Raw genomic sequence first — 9,868 nt, forward strand, 5'->3', positions numbered from 1 at the left:
CACTGAGAAGAAAATTTCCAGAAATTTATTGATGTCATGTGAGCTACACACAGAGCAGATCTTGCTGGTAAAACACCTTGGAACTGGAAGATAATATCACAACTGAATGCGGTCGATACATGAGCTTCTTCTGTCCCTTCGGTCAGTCGCGTTCACTGACCACACGGAGATTTGGAGCCATAGATACTGAAGAGGCAGAGCTCTGAAGCAAAAGGTAAGTGAAGACCACTGAGCAGCTTCTGTTTATTCAGACTGAAACTATCCTGCTGTTAAACTTGCTTAGCCATCCTTGTGTTCATGTGGGGTTGAGAAGATCCTTTTCTTTTGCCAATCGAGTAATAATATGACTTAAATGTTTGCAACCTGAAAGTTGAAACTGACTAGCAGGCCTCTCCACGACTTTTCCTTTGATTCTTTGTCTCTTTAGTCCTCAGTTTTGGCCTCCATCTCTTCAGCGTCGTCGTCTCCGTCCACCTCAGCATTCTCCCTTTCTAACCTCTCCAGCTGCCGGGCGAGCTCAGTCTCATCCGTGTCCGTCACCACCTTGGGCTGTCAGGAACAAAAATAACGTCTTATTCAAGTGCACAACATGTAAACCTTTGAACATGTAACGTAACAACATTACATATGAAAAGAAAGGCAGTATATTCATCCCCCGTTCTGCTGATGCCTCAGGAGGAATCAGAGGTTTATTAGAGAACATGAAGAGCACAGGAGATGAACAAAGTGGAGAAAATCACAGTTGGTTAGTAGATCATTAATCACAGAAGCGGCCAAGAGGCCCATGGTAACTGGTCAGGATTGGTTGTTAAGGAGAAGAGTTATGTTCTCGCCTTACTTTATGGAAGTAAGGCGAGAACTTAAAAAAAAAGGCCACAAAAAATCAATTTTTCTAGTTTCCTATAAGCCGGGTAGGGGGACACAGCAAGCATGTGGAACAAGATGATCTGGTCAACTGAACTTTCTGCCCTATATGCAAACCTTTGTTAAGAAAAAATGTTTTTTCAGTAGCAAAACCAAAGATTGTCAAGCTTTATGGGAAACATAATGGAGCTATTTACAGGACAATCCAAAGAGAAACCCATTTTGAGGCTCCAAAAACTACTTTAACAGAGAATTATCTTCCAGCAGAACAAACGTCACAACGCTAGAAACAATGAAACGGTTTAGATCCAAGCTATTCATGTGCTAGAATGGCCTAGTCAAAGTCCAAGAAACTGTTGCCAGACTAGAAATTGATGTTCTATAGATGCTCTCCATCAAATCTAACTCAGGTTGAGCTTCATTCGCAACAAAAATGTATAATTTTGTCTCACGGTGTTTACATTGGGTACAGAGATCCACTAAAAGACTTGGTGGATGTCTCAACCAAATGTATGTAAACTCATCTTTGATTTCCTACAATCGGCTGTTTTGATGACGTTTCTTTACAGGGGTGGATTATCTGCTTTAGAGAAAAATCAAAGGTAGCATTTTCCCTGCAAACTGCAGTAACTTAAAGAAAACATTGTGGAAACTTTGATAAAATATTTGGTTCCTAAAGGCAGTGGGAATTCCTCACCTCCATCTGGATGTTAAAGACGCCTCTCTTCTCTTCTATCTTCTCCTTGATAGCAGCCATGGCCTGGTTGAGGACAGACAGGCCTTCTGTCCGCTCCAGGGTGGTCGTGGTCATCACGTATCGAGGGGGGGCGATCAGGTTGATCTAAAACAAACAGAAACCACAGTTAGCTACGGTGGCGGTAATCAAACATTAATAATAGAAAAGACGGCGGCAGCATCACCTTGATGGGCATGACCTCTGTGGAGCAGGCGAGTCCGGCCCTCAGAGCTTCTTTCACTGCATCAATGCCCTCATAGCCATAGCATGCAACTTCAATATCTGCAGAGGAAAATAAACTACTCATCCGTTCATCTGCGTCCTGCGCAATTCATCCGAGAATTAACAAACCTGCTCTGATTTTGACAGCCTGTGGCGTTAGCCGCCTGTTGATGTTATCGATCAGCACGCTGCGCTCCTCCTCCGTTAAATCCAAACCGTCCAGGATGGTGGGATCTCTGTTAAAGTGGAGCATTTGCTGTAAAAACCAACAGGAAGCTGATTGAATTCAGACTCTGGGTGGAATCTTGCGTGGGACTCACGACACGGCCTGTTTGAAGACGTCGTAAGCGCCGTATCCTGGACGCTTGTATTTCTCGTCGAAGACCCAGGCGGTGCGCTGGTACAAGCTTTCTAGCTGCTCGTCCTTGGTGTACTCCAGAACCTCCGCCACGTGCCGCAGGATGCTGTAAACCTGCAGGAATCGGCGCAGTGCAAACGTCAGCTGACTCCCTAATCCTCCTTGAAAAGTAAAGAAATAATTTAAAGCAGGAAAACGAGGATAAATTATACAACTCACAGTTTTAGATTTGGTAAATTTATCTTCACACTTGATGGCCTCCTCTGGTGAAACTCTTCTTTTTGATAAGTCGATGTATCCTGGACAGGAAACGTTGACAAAAGCGCAGGGTCACTCTTACAGAGAAACTTTTGTCCTTCATTTTCATAGAGCAAATCTGCTAAATTTTAAAGTGATTTATTAGTGTGCATAAACTGTAGAAACCAGTAGCAACATTTAAAAAGTAAATACATAAACAACATTCAGTTTAGTGAAACCAGAACTGGAGTTTTACATTTCCTGTTCTCTAGTTCCTGTTAACAGACCAACAGCAAGATGTGAATGGATGACTGATCTAAGCCAACATACAGTTCAACCTGCAGGCTTATAGGCAAACAACCAAAAAAAACAAAACAAAGATGAATGCTAAAATAGAAATAAAAACCTCCCAAAAATCTGGGAACGATTCCATTAGACAGGAAACGAAAGCAGAGTGTGGATGGTTAACAAAATTAACATTTATCATCGTTTAAAAAAACAACTGAAAGTCCAGGATTAGATATGTTTTATTCACATTGGAGGCAATTACCTGCTGACAAACGCAGCTTAAAACAAAAGTCTAGCACTGATTATACAATACATAAACAACTATGTAGTTTATTTTGAGTATTTGAACAATGCGCAAAATAATATGAGTTAATTATAGGATCAACTTAAATATTATTTTGAGTCATAATAGCAAATATTTGGCAGGGCGGTTATGCTGCTGCGATGCTAATCAGCCAACCATAAAAATAAGAGGCAATGTCATGTTATACAACAAATATAAAAAGGATTTTATAAATTTTTTCTGCTACGTTATTTAAAACTACCAAGGTTGGAAAATCACCATCGAAGTAAACTTATCTCTCAGACTTGCTTGCATTTCAGAGCTAAACACACTGACAAAACTATTTAACTGATCAAAGATTGGCTGAAAGGCTTTTGTGATGTTTTTTTAAAATAGCAACATCGAATTATTAAAATAAAATATGTTGACAAATAAATACATTTGGACAAAACTTCTTTGGAGTACAGTAACCAAAATGCTCTGAAGAAGATTCAGAGGTGGAACAAGAGATTAATAGGATTAATTAAATGGTCAGTTGATGACGTCAAAGGTCAGTACGATTAGCGTCCATGTGATTATTTGTGCATTTAAAATGCTCTTAATTTTCATTTCTCTCCGCCCGTCCGCGCTCACCTTTCTCTTTGTCGACTCGGATGACGACGACGCACTCGTTGCGGCCGATGCGGATGAGCTTGTTGATGGAGCGGATACGTCGCCGCGACAACTCGCTCAGGAGGATCATGCCCTCGATGTTGTTGTACTCCAGGAGGCTGACGTAGGCCCCCATCTCGGCGATTGACCGCACGTTCACCATGACGACGTCCTCCACCTCTGGGAACCGGTGCTGGTAAAACCTACAGCTTAGACCCGGCATCGCTGCGAGGAAAGAAACGGAAGAAATGTTCACAATTAGGTTGCTACAGCAAAAAAAAAGAACCAGCAGAAAGCATATCTGAATGGATGCACAAAGGAGTTAAAGGCGGCAGTAATTCTTATCTGAGCTGAACAGTTGCTTAAAAACCAGGAAAAGACAACTTAGGCTCCATCTTCTTGATATGCAATACTTAACTTTGTGTCAAAACACTTGTTTCCTTTAAATCTACCTCAGGAAACTGTTATGATCCCCTTAAGGCCTCACAGTAACATCTGAGATCTACAAGCATGTATGGGGATTAAATTAGCTTAAAGATATAATTACACTTGTGCAGGCATCTTGCTGATTTCAGCATCCAGTTTAAACCGTTTATAGGTTTCTTGGTTGCGCCACCAGACTGTTAGTGGAGACATCTTTGGAACAGAACACACTTTTATTCATTGGCTTAAAATTCTAGTTAAGTACTACAATTTACCATTTACTTTTAATTAGGACATAAGTAAGTTAAGTTACTGACTTAATTACTGCTTCAATTGTGCTACAAAAATAGGTGGCGAGGACCAGCAACCACTACCTTACAGAAAGAGGTTTTTGAGCTGTAAATATGAGACATTTACAGCTAGTGTGATGCAGCAAAAAGCCACATATTAGTAGATTTGCATTAAGCAGCAAAAAGAAGTGTGTATTTGTCCCTACAATTAGAAATACTATAAAATATCCACCAAAATCCATGGGGGGCGTATGGAGGAAGTATGGAACCAGAAGACAGTGATCTCTGCAATCTAACATAGACAAAAATGATCCCCGTCTTTCAACCGTCTTTACATGTGATGCATTCACATGTAAAGACGGTTATCGGAATAATTGCCTACTTTGACGCTCAGGCTCAAATATTTTATTTTATACGCAGTTTTGTGTTTGAATGGGATGATGCAACGCTGGCAAATCGTTTAAAGTAACTGACATGAACATTTACTGGGACGAAAAAAAAAATAGCATTTCAAAATGATTGTATCAATTCCGGGGAGAGTTCACTCAAGCAGATTTTGTGATTAAATCTGTAGCGCCAAAGCGAAAAGAACACTGATGGCTTACTAAAGTGGGGGGGAAAAGGCCACTTTAACATCTGTTAGCTGCGATGCTAACAACCCGGTTCCCAAATCACATGCGCCTCCTGCCCGGGCTAGCTGTTAGCAGCACACGTCTCCGAACGGCTCCGAACATCTTAGCCATCAATAGAAACTCACCGGTGTCATGTGGTTACACGACGATAAACTGGGAATTTCTGCGCTGGACGCGTTCAAATGTGTCGCTGAAGACGCTTTCTTGTGTTTTTAAGATGACAAATCGGGCCCGCTAGCTCACGTTCATGGATGTGCTTAGCTTCTTGCGACCCGGAAAGGATTCGTGGAGCTTCACGACGCGCGCATGTGCAGAGCGAGTTGTGGTGTAGTCACATGACCAGGGGCCAGCTGATCATCACGGACGGACAAGATCACGACCATTAGCTTTCATCTGTGCACTTAATCCTACATGAACGCGTTTTTATCATAATTTACTAGTAGAATTGTAAATAGATACTAAAAGTACTTCGGCAGGATCGAGTTCAAACCGAGGAAGTAAACAGAAGACAGCCGTAGTCGACTAAAAGACGAGAAGATGTCTGGAAAGGACAGGATCGACATATTCCCCTCCAGAATGTAAGCTACCCGTTTCGTAGCTAGTCATTATAACGTAAACGAAATAATTTCATTCTTTGTTTTTGTTTTGCTTCTGCTCAACCGAGATTGGTGATTATCTGCACGTTTCTCCTAAAACGGGAGGACATTTTGTTTTGCACTGTGACTCAAATGCAGTCATAGTTTATATACGATTCAGATAGCTGTTTGAAAGAGGAAGAGCCCTTCTGTGGTCATGTGATGTTTCTAACAAAGCGTCTAAGTGTGAAGTGTCCATCTGAGATTTCCATCTGGACTACAATGTCACCCTGCAGCTTCAAACGTCAATGTATTTTATGTGAAAGATCAACACAGATCAGCACAAAACTGTCTTTTTCTTCCATATTTTCATTTCACCCTGACTCTGGTCCTGAGCTGTGGAGTTCTGCACCTACTCCACAGTTATCTTAAATAAATAGATAAATAAATATGAGTATGAGACTTAGGATTTCTATGTGTAAAAAAGAGAAAAAAAAGTGAGACCCACCTTTTCCTTTCACTCCACCACTATGCGTAAAATACACTGAAGGTTGTTACTGTGATACGACAAAATGTCAAAAGGTTTAAGACACAAATACTTTAGGAAGATATTGTAATACTTGGGGGTAAATGGAAATATTAAATTTGGCATGGGAGTGTTAGTGTTCTCTCCAAATAGCTTCATAAGATTTTAAGAAAAAAAGAGCAAATCTTAAAACTATTGATAGATGTATCTCAATTCTTGGATGGATAATCGTCAGACTTGCTTCTAAGACATGTAGAAGTCCATGTTTAATGTTGTCTGTATGGACCACTAATCTCTGTTTTTTTATCTTACCCTCCCTCAAAAAGGAAGGTAAATATGTAATAATTTAAATGTTTAGGTGTGTTTCAAGAAGAGCTACAAGGACTGTCATGTTAGCAAATTTTGCTGGATGATGAATTAATCATTGCAATAAACAATAGTATTGTTATTTTTGAGACAATTTTCAAGTAATATATTGATAAAGGCAGAATTATGCACATTTTTCCTCTCAAAGACCAATAAACTTCGATTTTGCGAAGAACACTTACTGGAACTGGAAGACATTTTAAATATCCAAAATAAAACACATAAATAAAGCAGTGGAAAAAAACTCATAGCCACAACCATAAATGAAATTGATTACGGTGGTGTCTCTAAACAAAATTGCCCTTAAAAAAATATTAATCTTTAGAAATGATCAAGCTCATTTTCATTTATCGTAGCATAAATATTGCGACAGGCTGAAGGGGTATACAAAGCTTCGACAATATTAACATCTCAGAAGACTTTCTGGAAACTATGTTCCAAGTTGTATGGATTCACACTAAAATACACTTTATTTAGACAGCACACAAGTACAGAACATCCATAAGGCTGAGACCGGAAAAGCTAATTAAAATCCAAACTAAACTTTCTGTTCTCATCCTAGTTTTCCATCAAATTTTTGTTCAAAATCTGTGGGAAAAATTATGAAATTACTAAAAATAGGAAATGATTGAGCTACGTTCAACATGGCATCAGTCTGGTATAAATTTGACAAAGAAACCATTCGTCTTCAGCAGCTGCAGTGGCTAAAATCAGCAATTTATCAGCCAGTCCATCATTATAGGTGTGTGTTGTCGTTGTGTGTGCAGGGCTCAGACCATCATGAAGGCCCGGCTGAAAGGAGCGCAGACCGGCCGCAGCCTGCTCAAGAAGAAATCCGACGCCCTCTCCATGCGCTTCCGTCAGATCCTCCGTAAAATTATTGAAGTCAGTCGTGTCTCAGATTCCAGTATCTTTGCTTCTTTCGGGTAAAGAGCCTCCAGTTCCTAAAATTCTTTTTGTCGCTTCCTTTAGACCAAAACCAAGATGGGAGAAGTGATGAGAGAGGCGGCTTTCTCCTTGGCTGAGGCCAAATTTACAGCTGGAGACTTCAGGTAAGGAGTGCTACGAGGTTTCACGGTTGTGCTCAGTTCGGAGCAGATGTGTTGAGAAAGTGTCACCTGTTCGCAGCACAACCGTCATCCAGAATGTCAACAAAGCCCAGGTGAAGGTCCGAGCCAAAAAGGACAACGTGGCAGGTTGGCTTCAGAAGTGTTTCATTTAAATCATCGCTGTGAGCTGGGACACACTCATCCGTTCTGATTTTATCCTCCCAGGTGTCACCCTTCCTGTTTTTGAACACTACCAAGAAGGCGGAGACAGTAAGTGGAGTCCAGTTTGTCAGTTCGGGTTTGTCACGATCAGCTTTTGGACACTGTTCCTTCCTGCGTGTCTCTGTCAGGTTATGAACTCACCGGTCTGGCCAGGGGTGGAGAGCAGCTGTCCAGGCTGAAGAGGAACTACGCCAGAGCGGTGGAGCTGCTGGTGGAGTTAGCATCCTTACAGGTAGAGGGCGCTGTTGCAAATATAGAATCATATTGCCTGGGTTTCTTCCATTTCTGCAATATCGTTAAATTCCAGCTGCATTTTAAGAAAACAAAGACACATGTTCATATTTGTGTTTGCAGACATCTTTTGTCACTCTGGATGAAGCCATAAAGATCACCAACCGCCGTGTGAATGCTATCGAGCATGGTAAGCTCAAACCCAATGGTCGCATCAGGGACTTCAGAAGAATATCAGATTATTTATTGCTTGTGTGATTTTATTTCCACTCTGCAGTGATTATTCCGAGGATTGACCGCACTCTCACTTACATCATCACAGAGCTGGATGAGCGAGAAAGAGAGGAGTTCTACAGGTGAAACCATGTCATAGTCTAACATGTTTTTAAATATTAATTAAAGCATTGCAAAAGGGGAAAATCAGTTTGGTCAGACCTGAGACACGCAAACTGTACATGTCTCTTGAAATATTATGTTAGAACCACAAACATGAACATGTTTTATTGGGATTTTATATAATAAAATAACACAAAGTAGTGGATAATTGTTAAGGGGAAGAAAAACGATACATGGTTTCCAAAAGCATTAAAAATAAAAATCTGAGAAGTATGGCGTGGAGTTGGATTCATACTTTTTAAAACCACCTTTCTACATTTCATAGCTGCCAGTTTTATGGGGCAAGTTTACTAAATTTTTTTGCCCCTTATTCTCACCAAATATTTCATTTTATTTTGAAAGCCATGTATCCCTTTCTTTCAGTTCAGTTATGCACGCCTTTGTTAGTCTATCTCATAAGTACATTAAAGGTTGTGTTGCCAGGTATTTCCCTTTTCTATCAGATTTATGCCCCAGCTTACTACCAACCTGCACCTGACTCTTCTTACCCGACAGGCTGAAGAAAATCCAAGAGAAGAAGAAGCAGCTGAGGGAAAGGACGGAGCTGGAGATCGCCGCCCGGCTGGCCGCCCTCGGACCCATCGCCGAGCCCTCCAACATGCTGACGGAGGAGACGGACGAGGACCTGCTGTTCGAGTGAAGCCCCCCCTCTGCAGTCCGACACTCATCATCATGCTATTTATTCTGTGCCTCTCTGGCCGTGTTTATGTCTTCTCAGACAAGTGATGAAAGTTTTTTTTTTTTGTGTGTTCACGTCTGTGATTATATGTTCTGCTGTTTTTGTGTTGGAAAATATGAGAAGTTTCCAAGTGTGTCTCTGTACAGGAGCCCAAGTGTTGCCCCCTTCCCCCCTCTCCAAAAAAAATAAAAAATCCTTATCCAACAGAGAGTCTAACAGCCGAAGAAAATATTAAGTATGTTTACATGAGGCAAGAAGCAATCCTTCTGACTGGATCAGCTGTAGATATGTTTTGAACCGCTGCATGCCGTAAGTCTCCAGGTGGTTGAAGATTTCAGAGTCTGTTGAGCTCCTGACCTCACATCAGGGTGTTTATCATCACACAGATTCTCTGTAATGTAACACTGTAAAATGTGCGTGAGTCAACAAAGCCAGGCACTTCATATAATTAAAGATGTTCTAAACAGTCCATCTGAGTTCTGCGTCAACATGAACAAAAAGGGAAAAAAACAAATCGCTTAGCAGAATAAAAGTACAACAAAATATCTTTTCAAATCTTAATTTATTAACACTTTTGAAAAGTTGTGCTTAAGAATTACCCAAATTTTTAAAGATTCAATAATAAGTCACAATTGTACAATACTGATGACCATCTCAACAATATTACGCAGCATTACACAGATAATGTAGTTGGGCACTACTAAAGTACATGGTGCCGTGCAAATGCATTTATACTAATTAAACTTTATATTTTGTCACGTTACCACACACATCAATGTGTTTCATTTGGATTTTATGTATCATAAAAGGAACTCTTGTTTTAAATTTGCCAGAAGACTT

The 9,868-nt window shown here is 40.6% G+C and overlaps 2 protein-coding genes across 2 annotated transcripts; one reads left to right on the top strand and one right to left on the bottom strand.

The window, feature by feature from the left end:
• Positions 1-3: 3 nt before the first annotated feature.
• On the bottom strand, positions 4-5,267 carry eif2s1b (eukaryotic translation initiation factor 2, subunit 1 alpha b). The gene is made up of 8 exons (XM_032584624.1): positions 5,110-5,267; positions 3,622-3,864; positions 2,400-2,479; positions 2,143-2,294; positions 1,952-2,058; positions 1,785-1,882; positions 1,562-1,705; positions 4-549 (listed from the first exon to the last, which is right to left on the bottom strand). Exons 2-8 carry the CDS (start codon positions 3,860-3,862, stop codon positions 424-426), a joined length of 948 nt encoding a protein of 315 aa, XP_032440515.1. The 5' UTR covers positions 3,863-3,864; positions 5,110-5,267; the 3' UTR covers positions 4-423.
• A 69-nt stretch (positions 5,268-5,336) lies between these two features.
• Positions 5,337-9,497, top strand: atp6v1d (ATPase H+ transporting V1 subunit D). The gene is made up of 9 exons (XM_032584625.1): positions 5,337-5,562; positions 7,219-7,336; positions 7,424-7,503; positions 7,580-7,647; positions 7,726-7,770; positions 7,851-7,954; positions 8,077-8,143; positions 8,231-8,309; positions 8,845-9,497. Exons 1-9 carry the CDS (start codon positions 5,522-5,524, stop codon positions 8,987-8,989), a joined length of 747 nt encoding a protein of 248 aa, XP_032440516.1. The 5' UTR covers positions 5,337-5,521; the 3' UTR covers positions 8,990-9,497.
• Positions 9,498-9,868: the final 371 nt, after the last annotated feature.

The sequence above is a fragment of the Xiphophorus hellerii genome, chromosome 15 (assembly GCF_003331165.1).
Source record: "Xiphophorus hellerii strain 12219 chromosome 15, Xiphophorus_hellerii-4.1, whole genome shotgun sequence".
Lineage (NCBI taxonomy): Eukaryota > Metazoa > Chordata > Actinopteri > Cyprinodontiformes > Poeciliidae > Xiphophorus > Xiphophorus hellerii.

Excerpts from the sequence above, each read along its gene's own strand:
- eif2s1b (XM_032584624.1), bottom strand. The coding sequence starts at position 3,862 with ATGCCGGGTCTAAGCTGTAGGTTTTACCAGCACCGGTTCCCAGAGGTG. Across the intron at positions 2,480-3,621 it reads CCGAGTCGACAAAGAGAAAG|GATACATCGACTTATCAAAA; the intron begins GTGAGCGCGGAC and ends TTTCCTGTCCAG. Across the intron at positions 1,706-1,784 it reads CAGAGGTCATGCCCATCAAG|ATCAACCTGATCGCCCCCCC; the intron begins GTGATGCTGCCG and ends TGTTTGTTTTAG.
- atp6v1d (XM_032584625.1), top strand. The coding sequence starts at position 5,522 with ATGTCTGGAAAGGACAGGATCGACATATTCCCCTCCAGAAT. Across the intron at positions 7,648-7,725 it reads CAAAAAGGACAACGTGGCAG|GTGTCACCCTTCCTGTTTTT; the intron begins GTTGGCTTCAGA and ends TTATCCTCCCAG. Across the intron at positions 7,771-7,850 it reads CTACCAAGAAGGCGGAGACA|GTTATGAACTCACCGGTCTG; the intron begins GTAAGTGGAGTC and ends TGTCTCTGTCAG.